This window comes from Agelaius tricolor, unplaced genomic scaffold (genome assembly GCF_023055355.1).
Source record: "Agelaius tricolor isolate 1412-34295 unplaced genomic scaffold, bAgeTri1.0.p SCAF_118, whole genome shotgun sequence".
In the NCBI taxonomy this organism is placed as follows: domain Eukaryota; kingdom Metazoa; phylum Chordata; class Aves; order Passeriformes; family Icteridae; genus Agelaius; species Agelaius tricolor.
This window is the reverse complement of record NW_027269378.1, coordinates 111,335-137,781: the sequence shown is the minus strand read 5'-3', so window position 1 is coordinate 137,781 and position 26,447 is coordinate 111,335. Positions and strand designations below refer to the sequence as shown.

The window sequence follows — 26,447 nt, the reverse complement described above, 5'->3', positions numbered from 1 at the left end:
CCGGAGCCGGGAGCGGCCGAGAGAGGAGGAGGAGGAGGAGGAGGAGGAGGAGGAAGAGGAGAACAGGTGGGGATCGATTGATCATGAGGGATCTGAGGGATCGGTGGGACGGGGGAGAGAGGATTGATTGATTGATTAATAGATTGATTGATTGATTAATTGGGAAGGGATGGGGGGGAGCTGAGAGCAATAAATGATCAGTGATTGATTGATTGATTGATTGATAAAGTGAGAGTGACGGCGATAGGTGGATTGAGGAATAGATAATAGATCAATATATTGATAGATCAGAGAGATTGATAGACTGATCTATCAACAGACAGATCAATAGAGATCAATAGATTGATAGATTGGTCAGCAGATTGATCAATCAGGCTGATAGATAAATCCACTGATCAAGGGATGGATCAATCTGTTAACACATCAGTCGATCCATCTGATAGACCAATAAATTGATTGATTGATTGATTGATTGAGCAATCAATAGGTGATCGAGTGTCCTTGTGCCATTCTGGGGACTGTCCACTGTCATCCATCCACCCTCGGCCACTCTGTGTCCTTCCTCCACCCCTGGGGCCAACCCTCATCCTCCTCCCTCCCCCCTTGGTCACCCATTGGTCACCCCTTGGTCACCCCTTGGTCACCCATTGGTCACCCCTTGGTCACCCCTTGGTCACCCATTGGTCACCTCTCCGCTGACCACCCAGACCATCCCTGACCTCTCCTGACCCCTCCTTTGGTCATCCCTGGGTCTGTCCATCCCCTGACCACCCTTTGGCCCTTCCCTGACCACCCTTTGGCCACTCCTTGACCACCCTTTTGACCATCCCTGACCACCCTTTTGACCATTCCTTGACCACTCTTTGGCCATTCCCTGACCACCCTTTGGCCATTCCTTGACCACCCTTTGGCCCTTCCTTGTCCTTTCCTCCTCTTTCCCTCCACAGCTGACCAGGCCCCTGTCCAGCTCCGTCCCCCTCCGGCCATGTCCTTCGTGGAGCTGCTGTCCCGCCTGGGGGGCATGGGCCGCTTCCAGGTGACCTACGTGGCCGCGCTGGCCGTGCCCCTGCTCATGCTGGCCAGCCACAACCTCCTGCAGAACTTCACCGCCGGCATCCCCGAGCACCACTGCCGGCCCCGGCCCGCGGCCAACGCCACCGAGGTGCCCCTGCTGGTGTCCATCCCCTGGGACGGCCACCGCCGGCCGCAGAGCTGCCGCCGCTACGTGGAGCCCCAGTGGCACCTCCTGGACGTCAACGGCTCGGCCAACGGCACCGAGGCGGCCACCGAGCCGTGCCACGACGGCTGGACCTACCTGGACGGCATCTTCAGCGACACCATCGTCACCGAGGTCAGGGAGGGGGGACACCACGGGGTCCCTCAGGGTGGGGGATGCTGGTGTGCCTCTGGTGGCCCCATGGTGACCCTGTGGTGTCCCCGTGGTGACCCCGGTGGTGTCCCTGTGGTGACCCCCATGATGATCCCCGTGGTGTCCCCGTGGTGACCCCGGTGGTGTCCCTGTGGTGACCCCCATGGTGACCCCCATGGTGACCCCCATGGTGACCCCGTGTCCCCTCCCGGTGGCAGTGGGACCTGGTGTGTGACTCCAAGAAGCTGAGGCAGGTGGCCCAGTCCATCTACATGGCCGGGATCCTGCTGGGCTCCACCCTCTTCGGGATCCTCTCCGACAAGTGCGTTGGACTGGGAGGGACTGGGAGGAACTGGGAGGGACTGGGAGGGACTGGGAAGGGGGAGAGGGGTGTGGTGTTCTCTGCTCCCTCTGGGCCCCACTGTCCTGGTGTCCCCATGGTGTCCCCATGGTTCCCCTCTGTCCCCACGTCACTCCCAGTGCTCCCAGTGCCCGTATTCTTCATCCCAGTGTTCCCAGTGCCTTGTGTGCCCATCCCAGTGCCCACATCCCCAGCCCAGCATCTCCAGAACCCAGCATTGTCCCATCCCAGTACCTCAGATCCCCACATCCCCCACCCCAGTGCTCCCAGTGCTGCCGTGTCCCCGCAGGTTCGGGCGCCGGGCGCTGCTCACCTGGTGTTACCTGCAGCTGGGGGCCACGGGGGTGGGCACGGCGGCCGCCCCCTCCCTCCTGGTGTACTGCGTGTGCCGCTTCCTGACCGGGCTGGCCATGGCCGGCGTGTCCCTCAACTCTGCCTCCCTCTGTGAGACTCCGCCCCGGGGACCCCCACCCAGGGACCCCCAAACCAGGGAGGGACCCCCAGCCCAGGGAGGGACCCCCCAAACCAGGGAGGGACCCCCACATTCACCCCAAAACCCAATGACCCATGGGAGGATCCCAACCCCACCTCATTAACCCAACCCCAACCCCATTGACCCAACCCCACCTCATTCACCCAACCCTATTGACCCAACCCTATTGACCCAACCCCAACCCCACTGACCCAACGCCACCACCCCATTGACCCGTGGGAGGGTTGTGGCCCCAAACCCATCCCACTGACCCAACCCCAACCCCATTGATCCAATCCCCATTGACCCAACCCAACCCCATTGACCCAACCCCACTGACCCAACCCCACCCCACTGACCCATGAGGAACCCAAGCCCCAAGCCCACCCAGGCCCCCTCGGGCCAGCCCCTGACCCCGCGGCCGTGCCCAGGCATGGAGTGGATCCCGACGGAGGCGCGGGCCGTGGTGGGCACCATCAATGGCTACTGCTACACCCTGGGCCAGTTCGTGCTGGCGGCCGCGGCCTTCGGGCTCCCGCGCTGGCGGCAGCTCCAGCTCGCCGTGTCCCTGCCCTTCTTCGTCTTCTTCTTCTACTCCTGGTAAGGGACCCCCTGGTGTCCATCCCCAGTGTCCATCCCCAGTGTCCACCCCCAGTGTCCATCAGGAGTGTCCACCCCCAGTGTCCACCCCCAGTGTCCCTCACCAATGTCCACCCCTAGTGTCCATCACTAATGTCCATCCCTGGTGTCCACCCACAGTGTCCACCCCCCGTTTCCACCCCCATTGTCCATCCCTGTCCCCCCCAGTTTGGGGTCCTTTGGGGTCGGTGGGGTCCAGGGGATGTTCAGGACCCCCAGATGTCACCTGTGCCCCCCAGTTTGGGGTCCTTTGGGGTCGGTGGGGTCCTGGGGGTGTTCAGGACCCCCAGGTGTCACCTTTTCCCCCCAGGCTGTACGTGGAGTCCGCGCGCTGGCAGGTGACCTCGGGCAGGCCCGACCTGGCCCTGCGGGGGCTCCGCAAGGTCGCGAGGGTCAACGGCCGGAAGGAGGAGGGGGACAAGCTCAGCGAGGAGGTGAGGAGGGGTCTGGGGGTTGCCCAGGTCCCTCTGAACCCCCAAATCCCTTTGATCTGCCCCCAAATCCCCCCAGTTCGCCGGCACCTTCCCCTCCATCCCTGGCCCGCCCTGATCTTGGGGGATCCCCCAAATCCTCCCCTGTTCTCCCATCGATCCCCCCCATTCCCTCTCTCCTCGACCCCAAACCTCCCCCAGACCCCTTGGATCCCCCCCAGATCCCTCAGAACCCCCTGGGTCCCTCTGATCCCACCCCAGACCCCTCCAGATCACCAGAATCCCCCCTTAGACCCCTTGAATCCCCCCCAAGCCCCCCAGATCCCCCTCCCCAGCCCCCTGGAGCCCTCCCAGGGGTGGATCCCCCAGATCCCAGGGCAGATCCCAGGGCAGATCCCAGGGCAGATCCCAGGGCGGATCCCAGGGCGGATCCCAGGGCGGATCCAGGGGCAGATCCTGGGGCGGATCCAGGGCAGATCCCGGGGCAGATCCCAGGGCAGATCCTGGGCGGATCCCAGGGCAGATCCCGGGGTGGATCCCAGGGCAGATCCCAGGGCGGATCCAGGGCGGATCCCAGGGCAGATCCCAGGGCAGATCCCGTGGCGGATCCCAGGGCAGATCCAGGGGCAGATCCCGGGCGGATCCCAGGGCGGATCCCAGGGCGGATCCAGGGGCTGATCCAGGGGCAGATCCTCGTTCTCCCCCGCAGGCCCTGCGGGCTCTGGTGCGCCGGGAGCCGCCGCTGCCGGGCGGGGCCGTGGCCGCGCTCGTCCGCACCCCCGGCATGAGGATGGTGTCGTGCGGGGTCTCCTTCGTCTGGTGAGTCCCGGCAAAAAACTCTATTTTTGGTAAAAAAACACTATTTGGGGGAAAAAAATTATTTGGGGGAAAACTCCACATTTCGGGGAAATAACTCATCAAATTTAGGGCAAAAATCCCTGATTTTGGATGCATAAAACCACCTTTTGAGGGAAAAAATGCCCCCACCTTTTGGGGCAATTTTTTGGGGAAACTTCACATGTTGGGGAAGAACATCTATGGGGGAAAAAATCCCCACGTTTATTGGGGAAACAACCTCACCTTTTGGGCAAGAAATACTTTTGGGGGACACAACTTGTGTCCACCTTTTGGGGTAAAATCCCCGTATTTTTGGGAAAAAATTCACATTTTTTGGGTCAAACTTACAACTTTTGGGGCAAGAAATCGTCTCTTGGGACCAAGGCACACTTTAGGGCAAACCTCCATGTTTTGGGACAACTTCCATTTTTTGGGACAACCTCCAATTTTTGGGGACAACTCTATCTTTAGGGCAAACCTCCATGTTTTGGGACAACTTCAATTTTTTGGGAAAACCTCCATTTTTTGGGGCAACCTCCATCTTTGCAGTCCCAACCACTCAATGTTGGGTGGTTTTGGTGCTGATTTTTTGGATTTTGGCGCAGGTTCTCCACCAGCTTCGCCTACTATGGGTTGGCCATGGACCTGCAGGGCTTCGGCTTCAACGTGTACCTGAGCCAGCTGGTGTTCGGCGCCGTGGACATCCCGGCCAAGCTCCTGTCCGTGCTGGTCATCTCCTGCCTCGGCCGGCGCCTGGCCCAGGGCGGCTCCCTGGCGCTCGCCGGGCTCTGCATCCTGGCCAACATCTTCGTGCCCAGCGGTGGGAGCGGCCACCGGGAGCGATGGGATGGGATGGGATGGGACAGGGAGGGACACGGGGCAGGGATGGAGGAGAGTGGGATGGAGGAAAGGAGGATGGAGGGATGGAGGAGAATGGGATGGAGGAAAGGAGGATGGAGGGATGGAGGAGAATGGGATGGAGGAGAAGGGGATGGAGAACAATGGGATGGAGAAGAATGGGATGGAGAAAAATGGGGTGGAGAAGAATGGGATGGAGGACAATGGGCTGGAGAAGAATGGGATGGAAGGTTTGAAAATGCAGGGATGGAGGAGAATGGAATAGAGAACAATGGGATGGAGAAGAATGGGTTGGAGGACAATGGGATGGAGGACAATGGGATGGAGGACAATGGGATGGAGGGAGGATGAAGGACCATCAGTGGGATGAAGGGTCATTGAAGAATGGTCACTGGAGGGGTGAAGGGTCATCAGGGGGCGCAAGGTCACCATAGGGGTGACCGGTGGGTGGACACTGAGGAGCCGAGGCTGCTGTGTCCGCAGAGCTGCCGACGCTGCGCATGGCCTTCGCCGTGGTGGGGAAGGGCGCCTTGGCCGCCTCCTTCAACTGCGCCTACATCTTCACCGGGGAGCTCTTCCCCACCGTCATCAGGTGGGTGGGGTCACCCAGCCCCGCCCCCACCCAGCCAGGCACCAGCCACGTGCCAACCCCGCCTTCCATCAACCCAACCAATCAGCAACGCAACCAATCATCAACCCAACCAATCATCAACCCAACCAATCAGCAACGCAACCAATCATCAACCCAACCAATCATCAACCCAACCAATCAGCAACCCAACCACTCATCAACGCAACCACTCATTAATGCAACCACTCATTAACGCAACCACTTGTTAACCCAACCACTCGTTAACCCAACCACTCGTTAACCAACCACTCATTAACGCAACCAACCATCAACCCAACCACTTGTTAACCCAACCAACCATCAACCCAACCATTGGCCATTCCATCCATCCATCCATCCATCCATCATCCATCCATCATCCCCCATCCATCCATCCATCATCCGTCCATCCATCCATCCATCCATCCATCCATCCATCCATCCCTCCACCCATCCATGAATCCCTCCACCCCTTGTCCCTCCCTCTGTCCACCCCTTGTCCCTCCCTCTGTCCACCCCTTGTCCACCCCTCTGTCCACCCCGTGTCCATCCGTCCATCCCTCCGCAGGCAGACGGGGATGGGCCTGGGGGGCACCATGGCTCGCGTGGGCAGCATGGTGGCCCCCCTGGTGCGGATGCTGGCCGACGTCACCCCGGTGCTGCCCCTGGTCATCTACGGCGCCGCGCCCATCGTCTCGGCCATCGCCACCTGCTTCCTGCCCGAGACCCGCAACGCGCCCCTGCCCGAGACCGTCAAGGACGTGGAGAGGAGGTGAGGACGCCCCAAAACCCCCCGAGACCCTTCCCTGGGGGGAACGCCCCTGTTTGGGGTGGGGTTGGTTCTTGGAGGAACCCAGGAGCTTTGGGGATGGAAAGGGATGGAGAAGGTTTGGGCTGGGATGGAGGTTTTGGGGCTGGGATGGAGATTTTGGGTTGGGATGAAATTTTGGGGTTGGGATGAAGGTTTTGGGGTTGGGTTGGAGGTTTTGGGGTTGGGTTGGGATGAAGGTTTTGGGTTGGGATGAAAGTTTTGGGTTAAGATGGACGTTTTGGGTTAAGATGGAGGTTTTGGGTTGGGATGAAGGTTTTGGGTTAAGATGAAGGTTTTGGGGTTGGGATGAAGGTTTTGGGTTGGGATGGAGGTTTTGGGGTTGGAATTAAGGTTTTGGGGTTGGGTTGGGATGAAGGTTTTGGGGTTGGGATGAAGGTTTTGGGTTGGGATGAAGGTTTTGGGGTTCGGTTGCCATGAAGGTTTGGGGTTGGGATGAAATTTTGGGGTTGGGATGAAGGTTTTGGGTTGGGATGAAGGTTTGGGGTTGGGATGAAATTTTGGGGTTAGGATGAAGGTTTTGGGTTGGGATGAAGGCTTTGGGTTGGGTTGGAGGCTTTGGGGTTGGGGTGGAGGTTTTGGGGCCAGGAAGGGTTGACACTTTTAGCAACACCTGAACATTTTGGGGAGAACCTTGAAGGTTTTGGGAAGGGTTGAAAGTTCTGGGGTCGGGAAGGACGAAAATTTCGTGGATTTTGGGGATTTTTGGGAGCCTTTGGGGTCCCTCCAGGGCGGGTCACCTGGAGGACGACGACGTCGCCGTCCCCCTGAGCAGCACCAAGAGCCAGGACGGCGCCTGAGGGGGGGATTGGGGACCCCCGGGGGGATTTTGGGGCCGGGACCCCCCTGGAGTCCCCCCCAGCCCCTCCCCCCCCGGGTTATTTATTCAAATTCAATCCCAATAAAATCTCGTGGGAATTTCGGGATCCGGCTCCGCCCGCGGCCGTTCTGGGAGGGGCCGAGGGATCTGGGGGCGTCCCCACCCCCAAAGGGGGCTCAGACATCAGGGACCCCCCCCCCCCCCCCCCCCCGAGCTCGTTAAGGAGCGTTAATTGGAATTCCCGCAGCTCGGCGGCCTTTGCCCCAATTCCGGCGATTTGGCTGCAAAATAAATCTGGGAACGGGATTAATTCGCATTTCCAGGCAGGGGAAAAAACCTAAACGGGGCAGATTTAACCCCAAAAAAAAGGGCAGAACAACCTCAGGATGGGCCCTTGGAAAAGCCACATCCCAATCCCAAAACTGGGATTTTTAACACCAAAAAAAAAGGGCAGAACAACCTCAGGATGGGCCCTTGGAGAAACCACATCCCAATCCCAAAATTGGGATTTTTCACCCCAAAAACCAGGCAGCACCACCTCAATCTCAGCCCTCAGAGAAGCCACATCCCAAACTGGGCTTTTTTTACCCCAAATCCAGGAACCCACCAGCCCAAAATCCTCCATTTTTGCCCCAAATCCACATTGTGCTCTCAAATCCCGATTTTTGCCCCAAAGTCCCCAATTTTTTACCCCAATCCCACCTTTTGCCCCCCAAATTTCCCCCCATACTTTGTTTTTTCCCCAACCCCTCCCATTTTGCCCAAAAAACCCCACTCACTCCATTTTTTGGTAGTTTTTATTACGAAAAATGAGCATTTTGAGCCGTTTTGGTGTCGTTTCGCTCGTTCCCGGATAAGACACAACCGTGAAGCTTCGCCCAGGGGAGTTTTGGGGTGAATCCCCCTGGTTTTGGGACATTTCCATGTCCCCACCCCCGGCAGGGCATGAAAAAGGGGGAAAAAAATCCCATTTTGAACCAAAACGCCGTCGATTCCCCCCAAAATCGTGCTCGGGACGGGGAGGAGAGAAACCACCGGGATGAGGCCTCGGGTGCGGAATTTTGGGGGGGATTTCAGGGATTTGGGTCAATTTTGAGCACTTTGGGGTAAATTTTCAGTCATTTTTGGGTTTAATTTGGCCAGTTTTGGGGTATTTCGGTCATTTTTGGGTCATTTCCACGATTTTTTGGGGTTTGGTCAATCTGGAGTTTTATTCCAGGATATTTTGGATTTTAAAAATAATTTTGGGGGATGCATCATCACTTTGGGGTAATTTATTTATTTTGGGGCTATTTGGGTCATTTTGGGGTTATTTTGGTCAAGTTTGGGGCTATTTGGGTCACTTGGGGGTTATTTTGGGTGTATTTTAGTGCTTTCAGGGCTATTTTGGTCTCTTTTTTTGGTTATTTGTACAATTTTGGATTACTTCAGTCACTTTGGGGTTATTTGGGGGCTATTTGGTCGATTTTGGGGCTATTTCAACACAATTTCAGTAAATTTGGGGCTACTTTGGTCATTTTGGGGCTGTTTTGGTCAAACTTTGGGCTATTTCAGGAGTTTTGGGATGATTTCATTTGGTGCAGGATTTTGGTCATTTTTGGGCTTATTTTGGTCATTTTTGGGGTTATTTTGGCCGTTTTTTGGGATCATTTTGCCCATTTTTGGGGTTATTTTGCCCATTTTTTGGGGTTATTTTGGCCGTTTTTGGGGTTATTATTTTGCCCATTTTTGGAGTTATTTTGGTCATTTTTGGGGTTATTTTGCCCATTTTTGGGGTTATTTTGGTCATTTTTTGGGTTATTTTGGCCGTTTTTGGGGTTATTATTTTGCCCATTTTTGGGGTTATTTTGCCCATTTTTTGGGGTTATTTTGGCCGTTTTTGGGTTATTTTGCCCAATTTTGGGTTATTTTTCCCATTTTTTGGGATTATTTTGCCCATTTTTGGGTTATTTTGCCCATTTTTTGGGTTATTTTGGCCGTTTTTGGGGTTATTATTTTGCCCATTTTTGGGTTATTTTGCCCATTTTTTTGGGGTTATTTTGGCCGTTTTTGGGGCCCATCCCGGGGGCTCCTCTCGGGGGGTCCGGGGGGATTTGGGGGTGCAGGGGGGGAGGGGCACTCGGAGGTAGGTGCTTTAAAGTCCATTTATTTTTGTGTTTTTTTAGAAAAACAGGCACATTCAGTCCACGGGACCCGGGGGAAGGGGAAATTTGGGGGAAATTTGGGGAATTTTGGGAGGGGGGGGGTTCCCACAGCCCCACACCCCTCCCCTGCCCCCCAGCGGCGTTTTGGGGCCAAAAGGGGCTTTTTTCACCCCAAAAAATCCAACCTCGACCCCTCCCCCACCCCCAAACCCCAAACCGACCCTGGGGGGGGGAGGGGAGCCAGGGGAAAACCCCAAAATTTGGGGGTTTTGCCCCATTCTCTGCCAGCGGGGGAGGGGTGGGGGGGAATCCCCAAATCCAGGGATTCTGCCCCATTTTGGGGTGGGGGAGGGGTAAGGCCTTGTGGGGGTGGGGGAGGGGCCGGGAGCCATCCTGAGGGGGGGGGGGGGATAAAAATGGGGGAAAATGGAATAAAAATCAAAGTGGGAAAAATCCCTCAAAAAATGGAAAAAAAAACCCCAAAATTGCCCCAGAATTCCCAAAAAAAAAAGGGGGAAAAGGGAAAGTTTGGGGGAGGGGGGTCAGTTTTGGGGTGAAATCCTGGGAATTGGGGAGGAAAAGATGAAAGTCACCCCAAAAATGTCACCCTGGGAGGGGGGGGTCACCCCAAAAAATGTCAAGAGGGGAAAAAAATGGGAAAAAAGGAGCCAAAATTGGGAAAAAGGAGGAAAAAAAAAGAGGTGGAATGAAGGGAATGGAAGAGTTTAAGAAAAAAGGATGGAAAAAAGAAGGGAAAAAGGGAAATGGAGGGGAAAAAGGGAACGAGAGGATGAAAAAAAAAAAAAGAAAATTAAAAAAAAAAGGGGAAGAAAAGAAAAAGGACCCCAAAAAAGAGGAAAAAAAATGGGGGAAAAGGACCCAAAAAAAAGGGGAAAAAAAGGGAAAAGGACCCAAAAAAAAGGGGAAAAGGACCCAAAAAAAAAGGGGAAATAAAAGGCCCCAAAGGCGAGGGGGTGAGGATGAGGAGGGACGGGGGTGAGGGTGAGGGTGAGGATGAGGATGGGGAGGAAGAGCAGGATCAGGAGCTGTTCTGGTTCTGGTAAATCGACGCCTTCTCCTTGAGCAGGTCCAGGCAGAGGTGGCAGCTCCAGCTCCCTGCAAAAAGAGTTAATTAAGCAGTTAATTAAGCAGTTAATTAAGCAGTTAATTAATCATGGGGGTTCATGAGAGAGGAGGAGGAAGAGGAGGACAAAGGATGAGAATAAAGTGGAGGGAGGAAGATGAGGAGGAAGAGGAGGAATAAGGGAGGGAGAGGGAGAAGAAAGAAAGGAGGAAGAAAAGGAGAATGAAGGAAGAGGAGGAAGAGGAGGAAGAGGAGGAGGAGGAAGAAGAGGAGTAGGAAAAAGGGGAGGAAGATGAAGATCTGGGACAATCAAACCCCTCCCCACATTGCTGAAGGAAAGCCAGGAGGGACCTGGAGGGATTGGGAACCCCAGGGGAGGATTTGGGGCAGATCCCAAGGGGATCAGGAATTCCAGGGGAGGGTTTGGGGCAGATCCCAGGGGATTGGGGCCCAATGGGAGGATTTGGGGTGGAATCCCAGGAATCCCAGGGGAGTTTGGGGTTGGATCCCAGGGGATTGGGGCCCCAGGGATGGGTTTGGGGCAGATCCCAGTGGATTGGAGCCCCCTGGAGAGGATTTGGGGCAGATCCCAGGGGATCAGGAGCCCCAGGAGTGCATTTGGGGCAGATCCCAGTGGATTGGAGCCCCATGGGGAGGATTTGGGGCAGATCCCAGGAATCCCAGGGATGGGTTTGGGGCAGATCCCAGGGGATCAGGAGTCCCATGGGGAGGATTTGGGGCAGATCCCAGGGGATTGGGGCCCCATGGGGTGGATTTGGGGCAGATCCCAGGGGATTGGGGCCCCATGGGGTGGATTTGGGGCAGATCCCAGGGGATTGGGGCCCCATGGGGAGGATTTGGGGCAGATCCCAGGGGATTGGGGCCCCATGGGGTGGATTTGGGGCAGATCCCAGTGGATTGGAGCCCCAGGGGAGGATTTGGGGCAGATCCCAGGGCATTGGGGCCCCAGGGGTGGATTTGGGGCAGATCCCAGGGGATTGGAGCCCCATGGGGAGGATTTGGGGCAGATCCCAGTGGATTGGGGCCCCATGGGGAGGATTTGGGGCAGATCCCAGGGGATTGGGGCCCCATGGGGAGGATTTGGGGCAGATCCCAATGGATCAGGAGCCCCAGGAGTGGATTTGGGGCAGATCCCAGTGGATTGGGGCCCCATGGGGAGGATTTGGGGCAGATCCCAGGGGACTGGAGCCCCATGGGTGGGTTTGGGGCAGATCCCAGGGGATTGGGGCCCCATGGGGTGGATTTGGGCAGATCCCAGTGGATTGGAGCCCCAGGGGAGGATTTGGGGCAGATCCCAGTGGATCAGGAGCCCCAGGGGAGGATTTGGGGCAGATCCCAGGGGAGTTTGGGCCCCCAGAGCAGGGCTCACCCTCGGGGGGCTCGGACATGGGCGGCGTCAGGCAGTACATGTGGTACCCGCGGTCGCAGTCGTCGCAGAACAGCAGCTGGTCCTGCCCCGGGCACATCCCCATCATCCCAAATTCCCATTTCCCACCCCAAAAAAGCCTCTCCCACACCTCCCTCAAGGATTTCCCCGTCCTCCCCCGTGTCCAGAAGGTTCTGGAAAGGCACAAATTCCCTGCAGGAAGATTTCTGGGGATGATTAAAAACCCCAGGATTTTCTCCCAGAACGGCTCTGGGATCCTGCACATCATCCAAATCCAGTTTTTTCCCCCCAAAAAGCCTCTCCTGGGTCACATGGACTCCGAAACCCCCAGGATTTCCCCCACAGAAGAGCCTCCAGTGGGAATTTTGGGGCAATCCCGGGTGATTTTGGGGCATTCCAGGTTCCAGGTGGGTTTTGGGGCACTCCCAGGTAACTCTGGCCATTCCCAGGTGGTTTTAGGGCATTCCCAGGTGATTTTTTGGCTCTCCCAGGTGCTTGGGGCCCTTGGAGGTGATTTTTGGGCCATTCCTGGGTGGTTTTTGTCTTTCCCAGGTGGTTTTTGGGCTGTTCCCAGGTGCTTGGGGCCCTTGGAGGTGATTTTTGGCATTCCCAGGTGATTTTGGGCATTCCCGAGTGGTTTTTGGGCATTCCCAGGAGGTTGTTGGGCATTCCCAGGTGGTTTTTGGGCCGTTCCTGGGTGATTTTGGGCATTCCCAGGTGGTTTTTTGGCATTCCCAGGTGATTTTGGGCATTCCCAGGTGGTTTTTTGGCATTCCCGGGTGGTTTTTGGGCCATTCCCAGGTGGTTTTTTGGCATTCCCGGGTGGTTTTTGGGCCATTCCCGGGTGGTTTTTGGGCATTCCCAGGTGGTATTTGGCATTCCCAGGTGGTTTTTTGGGCCATTCCCAGGTGGTTTTTTGGGCCGTTCCTGGGTGATTTTTGGCATTCCCAGGTGGCTTTTTGGGCATTCCCAGGTGGTTTTTGGGCCGTTCCTGGGCGGTTTTTGGGCATTCCCAGGTGGTTTTTGGGCATTCCCAGGTGGTTTTTTGGGCCGTTCCTGGGTGGTTTTTGGGCATTCCCAGGTGGTTTTTGGGCATTCCCAGGTGGTTTTTGGGCATTCCCAGGTGGTTTTTTGGGCCGTTCCTGGGTGATTTTTGGCATTCCCAGGTGGTTTTTTGGGCCATTCCCAGGTGGTTTTTTGGGCCGTTCCTGGGCGGTTTTTGGGCACTCCCAGGTGGTTTTTGGGCCATTCCCAGGTGGTTTTTTGGGCCGTTCCTGGGTGCCCCCGATGGTTTGGGGCTGTTCCTGGGTGGTTTTTGGGCCGTTCCAGGCGGTTTTGGCACTCACGTCGTTCTCGGAGGTGCCGCAGATGTTGCAGCACTTGCACTCGATGCACTGCCAGCGGTACGTCTTCACCGCCGCCATCATCACCGGCGTGAACTGCAGGCACGACGGGTGCCCTGGGGACAGCGGGGACACAGCGGGGACATTGGGGACATCCAGAGGGACTGGGGACATTGGGGACATCAGGGACATCGGGGACATCAGGGACACATTGGGGACATTGGGGACAGCAGGCACGACAGGTGCCCTGGGGACATTGGGGACACATTGGGGACATTGGGGACATCCAGAGGGACTGGGGACATCGGGGACATCGAGGACATCGGGGGGACATTGGGGACATTGGGGACAGCAGGCACGACGGGTGCCCTGGGGACATTGGGGACACATTGGGGACATTGGGGACATCCAGAGGGATTGGGGACATCGGGGACACATCAGGGACATCAGGGACATCGAGGACATCAGGGGGACATTGGGGACATCAGGGACATTGGGGACAGTGAGGACACATCAGCGCTATCGGGGACATTGGGGACATCACGGAGACATTGGGGACATCAGGGACATTGGGGATATTGGGAGACATCCAGAGGGACTGGGGACATTGGGGACATTGGGGGGACATCAGGGACATCGGGGACATTGAGGACATCAGGGACATGGCAGGGACCCAACCCAACCATTCCCCAGCTCCTGCCCCTCTCCAGCCCAATCCGAGCTCGTCCAGGAGAGGGAAATTCTTGGATCCAGGATCCCAAAGATCCAAAAATCCTCCCCAACCCCAACCCAAATCCAAAAGGAAACCCTCGGATCCAGGACCCCAAAGATCCAAAAATCCTCCCCAGCCCCAGCCCAAATCCAAAAGGAAACCCTCGGATCCCTGATCCCAAAGATCCAAAAATCCTCCCCAACCCCAGCCCAAATCCAAAAGGAAATCCTCGGACCCTCAATCCCAAATGTGTCCCCAGCCCCATCCCAAAGGGAAACCCTCGGACCCCCGTCCCCAGACGCCCCCTGTCCCCATCCCAAAGGAAACCCTCAGATCCCCGACCCCAGACGCCCCCTCCAGCCCCATCCCAAAGGAAACCCTCAGATCCCCGACCCCAGACGCCCCCTCCAGCCCCATCCCAAAGGGAAACCCTCGGATCCCCGTCCCCAGACACCCCCTGTCCCCATCCCAAAGGAAACCCTCAGATCCCCGACCCCAGACGCCCCCTGTCCCCATCCCAAAGGGACCCCTCGGACCCCCGTCCCCAGACGCCCCCTCCAGCCCCATCCCAAAGGAAACCCTCAGATCCCCAATCCCAGACGCCCCCTGTCCCCATCCCAAAGGAAACCCTCAGATCCCCAATCCCAGACGCCCCCTGTCCCCGTGCTGACCGGAGCGGCCGCAGTCGGAGCAGGACACGAGCTCCTCGGGCTGTCCCGTCTTCTTGTTGATCTTGGAGTCCCCCAGGCAGAAGTCGCAGTAATTGTTGGGAAGGGCCAACCCATCGGGGCCCTTCTTGGCTGCAGAGGGGACAGGAGCGGGGATTGGGGTTGGGATGGGGGATTGGGATCAAGGATCAAGGATGAGGGATTGGGAACAGGGATCAGGGACAGGGATCAGGGATGAGGAATGAGGGATCAGGGACAGGGATTAGGGACAGGGATCAGGGATGAGGAATCAGAGATCAAGAATCAAGGATCAGGGACAGGGATGAGGGATCAGGGATGAGGGATCCAGGATCAGAATCAGGATCAGGATCAGGATCAGGGATCAAGGATCAGGGACAGGGATGAGGAATCAGGGATGAGGGATCAGGATCAGGGACAGGAATCAAGGGTGAGGGATCCAGGATCAGGATCAGGGATCCAGGATCAGGATCAGGATCAGGATCAGGGATCAAGGATCCAGGATCAGGATCAGGGATCAAGGATCAGGGATCAGGATCAGGGATCAAGGATCAGGGATCAGGATCAGGGATCAGGATCCAGATCAGGGATCCAGGATCAGGATCGGGATCAGGATCCAGGATCAGGATCAAGGATCCAGCACCAGGATCAGGATCAGGATCAGGATCAGGGATCCAGGATCAGGGACCCAGGATCAGGATCAGGGATGAGGATCAGGGATTCAGGATCAGGATCAGGGATCCAGGATCAGGATCAGGCTCAGGGATCCGGCTCAGGGATCCAGGATCACAGAATCCCCCCGGAGCCGCTCCCGGCTCCTGGGCGCGGCTGCCGCTCAATCCCGGTGGAATTTGGGGTTTTCCCCTCACATTTCTGCTCCTCGGAGCGCTGGGAGACGGGCGTGGGCGGCTGCGAGTCGTCCTTGTCGTCGCCCTCCTCCTCGGCCAGGTGCGAGTGCGCGTAGTGGTAGCTGAGCCCCGGGCGGTTCTTGTAGCGCTTCCCGCAGACTGCGGGGAAATCGGGGAAAATCCCGGAAAGCCGGGAAAACCCCGGGAAATCCCAGTCAGGGGCGGGCAGGGAATGGAAAACCCAAAGCCTGAACCCAGCGGGGCCGATGCCAGCGCCGGGGCTGGGAGAGCAGAGAGGCTGGAATGGGGAAACTGCAGGGGATTGGGGGAAATCTGCATGGGATTGGGAAAAATCTGCATGGGATTGGGGAAAACTGCAGGGAATTGGGGAAAATCTGCATGGAATTGGGAAAAAAACTGCATGGGATTGGGTGAAAACTGCATGGGATTGGGGAAAACTGCATGGGATTGGGTGAAAACTGCATGGGATTGGGGAAAACTGCATGGGATTGGGTGAAACTGCACGGAATTGGGTAAAAAACTGAACGGAATTGGGGAAAACTGCATGGGATTGGGTAAAAAACTGAACGGAATTGGGGAAAACTGAATGGAATTGGGGAAAATCTGCATGGAATTGGGGAAAACTGAACGGAATTGGGTGAAAACTGCACAGGATTGGGTAAAAAAACTGCATGGAATTGGGTAAAAACTGCACGGAATCCTGGAAAAACTGCATGGGATTGGGTGAAAACTGCACAGGATTGGGGAAAAAAACTGCATGGGATTGGGTGAAAACTGCACGGAATTGGGGAAAAACTGCACGGAATTGGGGAAAAACTGCACGGAACTGCTGAGGAATTTCAAGGAATGACTCCAGATCCCAAAAGAATTCCAGGTAACGATGCAAGATTCCAAAGGAATCCCAGGCATTGGGAATCCCAGGTATTGGGAATTCCAGGTAAACTCCCCGGGATCCCAAAGGAATCCCAGATTCCCCACCCCAAAAAATCCCATCCCGAGGTTAAAAACCCAGGGAAGGGGAAATTTGGGAATTCCGGGGTTCCACGGAGGGATCTGGCAGCAGCCACGGATCCATCCCAGCTCCTCAGAGCCCCAGAATCCATCGGAATCCATCGGTTTTCCCCTTTCCCACCCCGGAATCTGGGAGGTTTCTGCCTCCACCCGGCTCCCCGTGGATCAGGGAATGGGCTCCACTTCCCCAGCGCTGCCTTTCCAGGGAATTTTTGGGTTTTTCCTCATCCAAGGACACCCCAAAATCCCTTTCCAGCCCCGTTTGGGCGTGGGGAGGACGAGCCAGAGGAATTGGGATTTGGGATTGGGGTGGAAACTGCGGAATTTGGGTGCAAACTCTGGGACTGGGGTGGAAACTGCAGAATTTGGGTCCAAACTCTGGGATTTGGGGTGGAAACTGCAGAATTTGGGGCGCAAACTCCAGGATTTGGGCGCAAACTCCGGGATTGGGGTGGAAACTCCGGGATTTGGGTCCAAACTCCGGGATTTGGGTCCAAACTCTGGGATTTGGGTGCAAACTCCGGGATTGGGGTGCAAACTCCAGGACTGAGGTGGAAACTGCAGAATTTGGGGTGGAAGCTCTGGGATTTAGGGGGGAACCTCTGGAATTTGGGTCCAAACTCTGGGATTTGGGTGCAAACTCCGGGATTTGGGGTGGAAACTGCAGAATTTGGGGCGCAAACTCCGGGATTTGGGCGCAAACTCCGGGATTGGGGTGGAAACTCCGGGATTTGGGTCCAAACTCTGGGATTTGGGTCCAAACTCCAGGATTTGGGCGCAAGCTCCGGGATTGGGGCGCAAACTCCGGGATTTGGGTGCAAACTCCGGGATTTGGGTGCAAACTCCGGGATTTGGGTGCAAACTCTGGGATTTGGGTGCAAACTCCGGGATTTGGGTGCAAACTCTGGGATTTGGGTGCAAACTCCGGGATTGGGGCACCAGCTCCGGGATTGGGGCGCAAACTCCAGGATTTGGGGTGCAAACTCCAGGATTTGGGGTGCAAACTCCGGGATTTGGGGTGCAAACTCCAGGATTTGGGTGCAAACTCCAGGATTTTGGTCCAAACTCTGGGATTTGGGTGCAAACTCCGGGATTGGGGCGCAAACTCCAGAATTTGGGTCCAAGCTCTGGGATTTGGGTGCAAACTCCAGGATTTTGGTCCAAACTCCGGGATTTGGGTCCAAACTCCAGGACTGGGGCGCCAGCTCCGCGTTTTTCCCATCGCTGGCTCCAAGGGGGGTCCATTTAATCTTTGTTTTCCCGGCCCCGTTCCCTGCTGGAAAAGGGTCAGGGGGGCCCGAGCGGGGCCGGCGCTGACGTCGCTGCCGTGGCCTTTGGCCTCTCCCTCCTCCTCCTCCTCCTCCCGCCCACCCCGCGGCTCCACAGGGGAATTTGGGCCTTTTTTTTTTTTTATCCTTTTTTGGGAGGTGGGAAAAAAAAAGGGGGGGGGAAAAAAAAGGAGGAAAAGCAGGAAAAACGAGCAGAGAGAGAGCGGAACTACCTCGGTCGGGAGGTTTCAAGGAATGCTTTTGTTTGTAACTGTCTGAAACACAGAAAGAGAAGTCGTGAGAGGACACACGGACACACACACGGACACACGGACACACACACACACGGAAAACCGGGAGAAAAGGGCAGGAAAAGCACAACCTCAGGGAGCCAGGGGGAGAATTAGTGCTGGGAAGTGGCAGGACAGGAGGAAGAAGAGAGAAAAAGGAGCTGGCAAAGCTTCCCTGGCACTGCCCATCCCGTGGTCCCCCGGATTCGTGGATGGGGGCGGGAAGGGCCGGAGCCCCCGCTCCGAGGGCTTTGTTGGGATTCCCAGATCCTTAAGGGAGGGCTGGGAACGGCTCCCAGGGGCTGGGATCTGACTGGGATGAGAGGGAGGGACCTTCCCGGCCTTTTGGGGCTGTTGGGGGCGGTTTGTTCTCATTTTTAACCTGGTTTTTATGGGGTTTTATCCTGGTGTTTGTGTCCTGCTGCTCTCCCCAGTATTCCCAGCAGGAAAATTCCATGGGGAGGGAGGCGGGGGCCGGCCCTGCCCTCCCTGGGAGCGGGCGGGGGTCTCAGCCTGGCGGGACCCCCCGGGCCCACCCGGGCCCAGCACTCACTGTCACAGGCGTAGGGCTTGTCCCTGTCCTCCAGGATGGCAGCGTCCAGCTTCTTCCGAGCCCCCCCGACGCCTTTTCCCTGGAAAAAAAACGGAATTTGGGCAAAACCCGGCACGGGAGCGAGGCAACAGCGCCCCGCGGTGGGAACGGCGCGGAAAGGGCCACAAACCCCGGGAATTTGGGCAAAACCAGGGTGGAAATGCCGGGGTTGTGCTGGCGGTGGGGAAGGGGCTGCTCACAGGAACTGCCCGGAATTTTGGGGATCGCCCACCTTGGCCTTGCCCTTCCCCCTCCGCTTGGGCGTGTCCTCCTCGTAATCCTCATCGTCCAAATCGTCCAGGAAATCGTCCGGCTCCAGGATCCGCTGGGAGCCACGGACACGGGGGTTAGCGGGGAAAAATGGGGGAAATAATGGGGGAAAATGGGGGAAAAATGGGGGAAAAAAATGGGGGAAAAATGGGAATGGACACGGGGGTTAGCGGGGAAAAATGGGGGAAATGGGGGAAAATGGGGAAAAAAATGGGGGAAAAATGGGGGAAAATGGGGGGAAATGGGGAAAAAATATGGGAATGGACACGGGGGTTAGCGGGGAAAAATGGGGGAAAATGGGGGGAAATGGGGAAAAAAATTGGGAATGGACACGGGGGTTACCGGGAAAATGGGGGAAAATGGGGAAAAAATGGGGGAAAAATGGGAATGAACACGGGGGTTACCAGGGAAATGGGGGAAATGGGGGAAAATGGGGAAAAATGGGAATGAACACGGGGGTTAGCGGGGAAATGGGGGAAATGGGGAAAAATGGGGAAATCCCCGTTATCCCCGATTCCCGTTCGGCATTCCCGTTATCCCGAATTCCCGTTTGGCATTCCCGTTATCCCGCTGGAATTCCCGTTCGCCATTCCCGTTATCCCCAATTCCCGTTTGGCATTCCCGTTATCCCATTCAGAATCCCCAATTCCATTTGGAATCCCCGTTATCCCGCTGGAATTCCCGTTCGGAATCCCCGGCACCTTCCGCGCGCGGCTGTTGGTGACCGGGAACTCGCCCAGGCTGTCGTCGTCCATGCGCGGGTCGGGCAGGGCGCGCTTCTCCAGGGGATCCGTCCTGAGCAGCGCCTCCAGGCTGCTCCCGTCCTGCCCCAGCAGCCCCTCCTTCTTCAGGGCCTGCTCCGCGTCTGGGATGGGGGAAAATGGGGAAAGAACTGAGAAAAATGGGGAAAAATCTGGGGGAAAATGGGGTAAAGACAATGGGGGGAAATGGGGATAAATGGGGGAAAATGGGAGAGCAACCCCTCCTTCTTCAGGGCCTGCTCCGCGTCTGGGATGGGGGAAAACAACAGGAAAAACAGAGAAAAATGGGGTAAAACCAGAGAAAAATGGGGTAAAACCAGAGAAAAATGGGGTAAAACCAGAGAAAAATGGGGGAAAAACAATGGGGGGAAATGGGAGAGCAGCCCCTCCTTCTTCAGGGCCTGCTCCGCGTCTGGGATGGGGGAAAATGGGGTAAAACAGAGAAAAATGGGGGAAAAACAGAGAAAAATGGGGGAAAAACAATGGGGGGAAATGGGGGAAAGCAATGGGGGAAAATGGGGATAAATGGGGGAAATGGGAGAGCAGCCCCTCCTTCTTCAGGGCCTGCTCCGCATCTGGGGATGGGGAAAAACGGGGTAAAATCCAGGGGAAAATGGGGTAAAACCAGAGAAAAATGGGGTAAAAACAATGGGGGGAAATGGGGGAAAATCCGGGGGAAATGGGGGAAAATCCAGGGGAAAATGGGGGAAAATCCGGGGGAAAATGGGAGAGCAGCCCCTTCTTCTTCAGGGCCTGCTCCGCGTCTGGGGAGTGTAAAAGCAACAGGAAAAATGGGGAAAGAACAGAGAAAAATGGGGAAAAATCCGGGGGAAAATGGGGAAATACAATTGGGGGAAATGGGGATAAATGGGGGAGATGGGAGAGCAGCCCCTCCTTCTTCAGGGCCTGCTCCGTGTCTGGGGATGGGGGAAACACCCGGCAAAACCAGAGAAAAATGGGGTAAAACCAGAGAAAAATGGGGTAAAAACAATGGGGGGAAATGGGGAAAACAATGGGGGGAAATGGGGAAAAAATCCAGGGGAAAATGGGGGAAAATCCAGGGGAAAATGGGGAAAAACAATGGGGGGAAATGGGGATAAATGGGGGAAATGGGAGAGCAGCCCCTCCTCCTTCAGGGCCTGCTCCACGTCTGGGATGGGGAAAAATGGGGTAAAACCTGTAGAAAAATAGGGAAAAGCCCATAGGAAAATGGGCAAAAACATTGGGGGAAAATGGGGAAAAACAACGGGGGGAAATGAGGAAAAACCCAGGAAAAAATTGAGAAAAACCCAGAGAAAAACGGGGGAAAATGGTGAAAAACCAGGAAAAAGGAGGCTCTGGGTGGGGGATGCTGGCAGAGGCAGTGGAATTCCCAGGAATGCAGCAGGGAGTGGGAGCAGTACCGGGTTTGATGGAGGGGAAGGAGAGCCGGGGGTCCTCCGGGGGGTGGGCGCGGCGTTTCTTGCGCCAGCGCCGCGCGGGGTACGAGTAGAGCTGCCCGGCTGCCAAACCTGCAGAGAAAGCCCAGAAATGGCCCAAACTCCGGCCAGGGAGGGACAGAACCCCTGGCAATGGTCCCAGGTTCTGATTAAAGCCCCCAGACTCTCGCAGGGATGTGGCAGAGCAGCCCAAAGGGACCCCGTCCCCTTCCCCTCCCTGCTGTTTTCCTGTCATTTCCCTGCCATTTCCCCATTGCTTTCCTGCTGTTTTCCTGTCATTTCCCCATTGCTTTCCTGCTGTTTTCCTGTCATTTCCCCATTGCTTTCCTGCTGTTTTCCCAGTGTTTTCCCCTTTTCTCCCATTGTTTTCTGCCTCCTGCCATTTCCCTGGTGTTTTCCAAGTGTTTTCCTCTTATTCTCCTGGTGTTTCCTCATTATTCTCCCATCACTTTCCCATTGTTCCCCATCATTTCCCTGTTGTTTTCCCCACCATTCTCCCATCATTTCCTCGCTGTTGTTTCCCCATTGCTGTCTCAGTGTTTCCTCATTGTTTCCCACCATTCTACCATCATTTCCCCATTGTTTCCCATCATTTCCCCACTGTTTCCCATAATTTCCGTGTTGTTTCCCCATTGTTCTCCCATCATTTCCCCATTGTTTTCCCCATCATTTCCCCACTGTTTCCCATCATTCTCCCATGATTTCCCTGCTGTTTTCCAACAATTTCCCATCATTTCCCCATTGTTTTCCCCATCATTTCCCCACTGTTTCCCATAATTTCCCTGTTGTTTCCCCATTGTTCTCCTGGTGTTTTCCCATCGTTTTCCACCATTCTGCCATAATTTCCCTGTCGTTTCCCATAATTTCCCTGCTGTTTCCCATAATTTCCCTGTTGTTTCCCCATTGTTCTCCCAGTGTTTTCCCATCATTTCCCACCATTTCCCTGTCGTTTCCCCATCATTTCCCCATTGTTCTCCCGGTGTTTCCCACCATTCTTCCATCACTTCCCCACCATTCCCAGCATTCTTCCAGTGCCATTCCTGCCCTTCCCAGTCCCATTCCCAGACATTTTCCCGGTCCCATTCCCAGCCATTTTCCCGGTTCCATTCCTGCTGTTCCCACTCCCATTCCCAGCCATTTTCCCGCTCCCATTCCAGGCCATTTCCCAGGTCCCATTCCTGCCCTTCCTGCTCCCATTCCCAGCCATTTTCCCGCTCCCATTCCCAGCCATTTCCCCGGTCCCATTCCCGCCCTTCCCGCTCCCATTCCCGCCCTTCCCGCTCCCATTCCCAGACATTTTCCCGGTTCCATTCCCGCCCTTCCCGCTCCCATTCCCAGACATTTTCCCGGTCCCATTCCCAGCCATTTTCCCGGTTCCATTCCCGCCCTTCCCGCTCCCATTCCCAGCCATTTTCCTGATCCCATTCCCAACCATTTTCCCGGTTCCATTCCCGCCCTTCCCGGTCCCATTCCCAGCCATTTCCCCGGTCCCATTCCCGCCCTTCCCACTCCCATTCCCGGCCATTTCCCCGGTCCCATTCCCGGTGCCATTTTCCCACTCCCATTCCCAGACATTTTCCCGGTCCCATTCCCAGACATTTTCCCGGTTCCATTCCCGCCCTTCCCGCTCCCATTCCCAGCCATTTTCCCGGTGCCATTCCCAGCCATTTTCCCGGTGCCGTACCGGGCCCGCGGTGCCGTTTCTCCATCCAGATGTAGCAGTTGCTCTGGGCCACGCCGGTCTGCGAGTCCAGGAAGGGCAGGCGCACGCTGCGCTCGGCGCAGAGCCGCGCGTTGTAGCTGTGGCACTGCTCCATGGCGTCCCGGTAGTACTGCTCGCCCAGCCTGCAATGGAATGGGAATGGCATTGGGATTGGCACCGGGATTGGCACAGGGAATGGCAGGGATCAATGCTGGGAATGGCAGGGAATGGCTCAGGGCAGAGCCGCGCATTGTAGCTGTGGCACTGCTCCATGGCGTCCCGGTAGTACTGCTCGCCCAGCCTGCAATGGAATGGGAATGGCACGGGATTGGCACAGGGATTGGCAAGGATTGGTACAGGGAATGGCACTGGGAATGGCAGGGATCAATGCTGGGAATAACACGGGGAATGGCACAAGGAATGGCAGGGATTGGTACAGGGAATGGCACTGGGAATGGCAGGGATTGGCACAGGGATTGGTACAGGGAATGGCACCGGGATTGGCACCGGGATTGGCACCAGGAATGGCTGGGAATGGCATGGGGATTGGCAGGGATTTGCTTGGGGAATGGCAAAGGGAATGGCACTGGGAATGGCAGAGGGAATGGCAGGGATTGGCATGGGGAATGGTAGGGATTGGCACTGGGAATGGCAGGGATCAGTGTTAGGAATGGCACAGAGATTAGCACAGGGAATGGCAGGGATTGGCACCAGGATTGGCACGGGGAATGGCACCGGGAATGGCAGAGATGGGCACAAGGAATGGCACAGGGATTGGCGCTGCACTGGGAATGGGAATGGGGTAATGGGGAACCTCTCCAGGACACCAGGAGAATGTCAGGGATACAATCCTGGAGGATATCAGGGATGAACCTGGAAATGCTCAGGGATAAACGGGAAACCCTGAGGGATAAACCTGGAAACCCTCAGGGATAAACCTGAAAACTCTCAGTGATAAATCTGGAAACCCTAAGGGATGAACCTGGAAACCCTCAGGGATAAAATACTGGAGAATATCAGGGATAAAGTGCCCAACTCCCCATTCCTTCGCTTCTCCAGGACACCCATAGGGGTGGGAAGAGAAGGGCAGGAAGGGAAGAGATGGAGACAGACAGGAAAATACAGGGATTTACAGGAAATACAGAGATTTAGAGGGAAATACAGCAATACACAGGGAAATACAGGGATTTAAAGAGAAATACAGGGAATTAGAAGGAAGTACAGGAATATACAGGGAAATGCGGGGATTTCGAGGGAGATCCAGGGATTTTGAGGGAAATATGAGGATTTAGAAGGAAGTAGAGGGAAGACTCCCCCCCAGCTTGGCCTCCACAGGACCCTCTGGCTGGGGAAGTAGTGCAGGAATGAACAGGGAATGTACAGGGATATTTAGGGATATTTAGAGATATTCGGGGATATTCAAGGATGCCCAGGGAATCTCCAGGGATGCACAGCGATGTGTTGGGATGACTCCCGCGTCCTTGGCCTCTACAGGACGCTCGCACACGGAGTTTAGGAATCCACGAGGAAGCGCAGGGATACAATACAGGGAATTTTACAGGGAATTTTAAAGGGATGAACCCCCCGGCCTTGCCCTCTCCGGGACCCTCTCAGGGCCAGACCTGGGGGACCCCCCCGGACTCTCCCAGACTCTCCCCCCCTCAAGTCTCTGCGGCCCTCCCGGTGCTGGGGAGGATTTTGGGGTGTCCTTAACGCCCCCCTCAGCAAAGTTCACCGCGAACAATGCGCGCGTGTCGCTTCCCCCCTTCCCCCCCTCTCCGCCCACTTGGTCCCGTCCGGCGCGCGGGGCCGAAGGGGGGGCCCCGCATCCCGCGCCCGGCCGGGCCGCACCATTCCCGCGCCGCAGGGGGAGACAGGGAAAGGGGGGGGGGAGACCTGCACTCACAGCTTGACCACATTCTGAACCACCGCCGCCATCTTGGCTCCGCCGCTGGGGCGCCGCGGGGCGCGTGCGCGGAGGGAGGGGCGGGAGGGGCGGGGAGAGGGAGGAGGAGGAGGAGGCGGAGGAGGAGGAGGAGGGAGAGGGATGGAGGGATGGAGGGAGGAGGAGGAGGAGCGGGAAGCGGGAAGGGTGGAGAAAGGAGAGGCGGAGGGAGAGGGAGGGCCGGGGGAAGGGAGCGGGGAGTCCTCCCGGCCGCTGGGCGGCGCTGTGCGCAGCGCGCGTGCGCGGGGGCGGAAAAAAAGGCGGGAAAAGGGGGAGTGGGGGGGGGCGAAAGTCTGAGGGGAAAAATGGCGGGAAAAGGATCTGAGGGGAAAAACGCACGGAAAAGGAGAAAATCCGAGAGAAAGGGATGGAAGAAGGTACGGGGAGAAAGGGAGGGCATGGGGATGAAAGAGGGAGGCAGAGAGAGGGGTACGGGGGGAGAATAAGGGGGAGATGGAGGGGGGAAATTGAGGGGGCAGAGTGACGGCGAAAATGAGGGCGAATGAGCGACAAGATGGGGGGGAGAACGAGGGAAAAATTGGGAGAGAACAAGGCGGGAGAGTGAGGGAGAAATGGACAGAAAGTGAGGAGAAATGATGGCAGAGGATGACGGGGTTTATCCTGGAAAAAGGAGGATTGAGAGACCCCAATTCCCTGGAATGAGGCCGGGGGTGAGATTCCTTCTCTCCATGGATAAAACAAGAGGGAACAGCCTTGAGTTGGATCAGGGAAGATTTATTGAGGAAAATCCCTGGAAAGGGTTGTCCCACCCTGAGAGGTGGTGGAATTGCTGTCCTGGAATTATCCCAAAAAGAGCCTGGATGTGGCACATGGGGACGCCGTTCAGGGGTGACCAGGTTGGATTCCATCATCCCAAAGGTCTTTTTCAACTTCAACCTTTCCATGGAAAGGAGTGAGAAGATGGAGAATGAAAAGGGAAATGGGAAGGGATGGAGGAAGTTTGGGGGATAAAATGAAAAGAGGGGTGAGAGTTGGGAGGGAAATGAGGGATAAATTGGGAGTGGGGAAATGAAACGAGGAATAAATGAGGGCCATAAGGGGGTGAAATTAGGGATAAGTGAGGATGGATCCCTCAGGTCCCAAATCTCCCCAGATTCCTTATGTCTCTTCATCCCCAAAAACTCCTGTCGAAATTTCCCATTTTTGAGCTCTTTTCCCTTTTTATCAAACCTGAATTAACCAAGTAGCCCCAAATTCATCCCCCAGGACAGAGGTCACCCACAGACCCCATGGCAGGTGTGCTTTGATGTCAGCTTCCAGGTGAGTTCCTCATTTCCAGGTGAATTCTTCACTTCCAGGTGAGTTCCTCACTTCCACGTGAATTCCTCTCTCTTTTTCCTCCTTACTTCCACATCCCACCTGTGTTTTTTTCCCTGTTTGTTGAGAATTTGCCTTTTTTCCCCCAAGGTCACCCCCGCCTGGTCAAACCTTCCTCCCTCCTCCTCCTCCTCCTCCTCCTGGTAATCCTGTCTGACGCTGGCGTGGGCGGCGTTAATCCCCTGCCCGGAAATCCCGGGATAAATGAGGAAGTTGGGAGGGAGGCCTGTGCCCCTGCTGGGGTTAATTAATTAACGATTCCTGCCTTGATTGATTCCGCACTAAACTCCCCAAAAAGGGAGGGGGAGCGGGCGCTGAGTCACGGCTGCTCTGGATGACTCAGATCCTTGGAACTGGGA

The 26,447-nt window shown here is 56.2% G+C and overlaps 2 protein-coding genes across 40 annotated transcripts; one reads left to right on the top strand and one right to left on the bottom strand.

Annotated features, from left to right (window-relative positions):
• Positions 1-46: 46 nt before the first annotated feature.
• On the top strand, positions 47-8,220 carry LOC139586452 (solute carrier family 22 member 6-like). Its single transcript, XM_071419871.1, has 10 exons — positions 47-1,351; positions 1,588-1,691; positions 2,020-2,174; positions 2,634-2,802; positions 3,152-3,275; positions 3,982-4,091; positions 4,715-4,929; positions 5,451-5,559; positions 6,146-6,349; positions 7,137-8,220. The coding sequence occupies exons 1-10, from the start codon at positions 986-988 to the stop codon at positions 7,204-7,206; spliced, it is 1,626 nt and encodes a 541-aa protein (XP_071275972.1). The 5' UTR covers positions 47-985; the 3' UTR covers positions 7,207-8,220.
• On the bottom strand, positions 8,006-24,823 carry DPF2 (double PHD fingers 2). 39 transcript variants are annotated; one of them, XM_071419870.1, is made up of 12 exons: positions 24,712-24,823; positions 22,788-22,948; positions 21,068-21,175; positions 19,605-19,768; positions 18,866-18,958; positions 18,595-18,673; positions 17,985-18,026; positions 15,473-15,610; positions 14,589-14,717; positions 13,209-13,321; positions 11,845-11,926; positions 8,006-10,486 (listed from the first exon to the last, which is right to left on the bottom strand). In XM_071419870.1, exons 1-12 carry the CDS (start codon positions 24,741-24,743, stop codon positions 10,410-10,412), a joined length of 1,218 nt encoding a protein of 405 aa, XP_071275971.1. In that variant the 5' UTR covers positions 24,744-24,823; the 3' UTR covers positions 8,006-10,409. The 39 variants fall into 39 exon arrangements, 37 of the variants coding, with proteins under 37 accessions (XP_071275971.1, XP_071275954.1, XP_071275944.1 ...); XR_011677793.1 differs by lacking the exons at positions 8,006-10,486; positions 11,845-11,926; positions 13,209-13,321; positions 14,589-14,717; positions 15,473-15,610 and adding exons at positions 15,750-15,805; positions 15,870-16,116; positions 16,248-16,821 and having other exon boundaries at positions 17,327-18,026; XR_011677794.1 differs by lacking the exons at positions 8,006-10,486; positions 11,845-11,926; positions 13,209-13,321; positions 14,589-14,717; positions 15,473-15,610 and adding exons at positions 15,822-15,930; positions 15,972-16,116; positions 16,248-16,821 and having other exon boundaries at positions 17,327-18,026.
• Between the last annotated feature and the right edge of the window lie 1,624 nt (positions 24,824-26,447).

Coding starts and splice junctions, on each gene's coding strand:
- LOC139586452 (XM_071419871.1), top strand. CDS start 986: ATGTCCTTCGTGGAGCTGCTGTCCCGCCTGGGGGGCATGGGCCGCTTC. Junction 1,692..2,019: donor TTCGGGATCCTCTCCGACAA/GTGCGTTGGACT, acceptor GTGTCCCCGCAG/GTTCGGGCGCCGGGCGCTGC. Junction 3,276..3,981: donor GGGACAAGCTCAGCGAGGAG/GTGAGGAGGGGT, acceptor TCTCCCCCGCAG/GCCCTGCGGGCTCTGGTGCG.
- DPF2 (XM_071419831.1), bottom strand. CDS start 24,743: ATGGCGGCGGTGGTTCAGAATGTGGTCAAGCT. Junction 21,176..22,787: donor GAAACGGCACCGCGGGCCCG/GTACGGCACCGG, acceptor CTTTCTCTGCAG/GTTTGGCAGCCGGGCAGCTC. Junction 18,674..18,865: donor GGGGGAAGGGCAAGGCCAAG/GTGGGCGATCCC, acceptor TTTTTTTTCCAG/GGAAAAGGCGTCGGGGGGGC.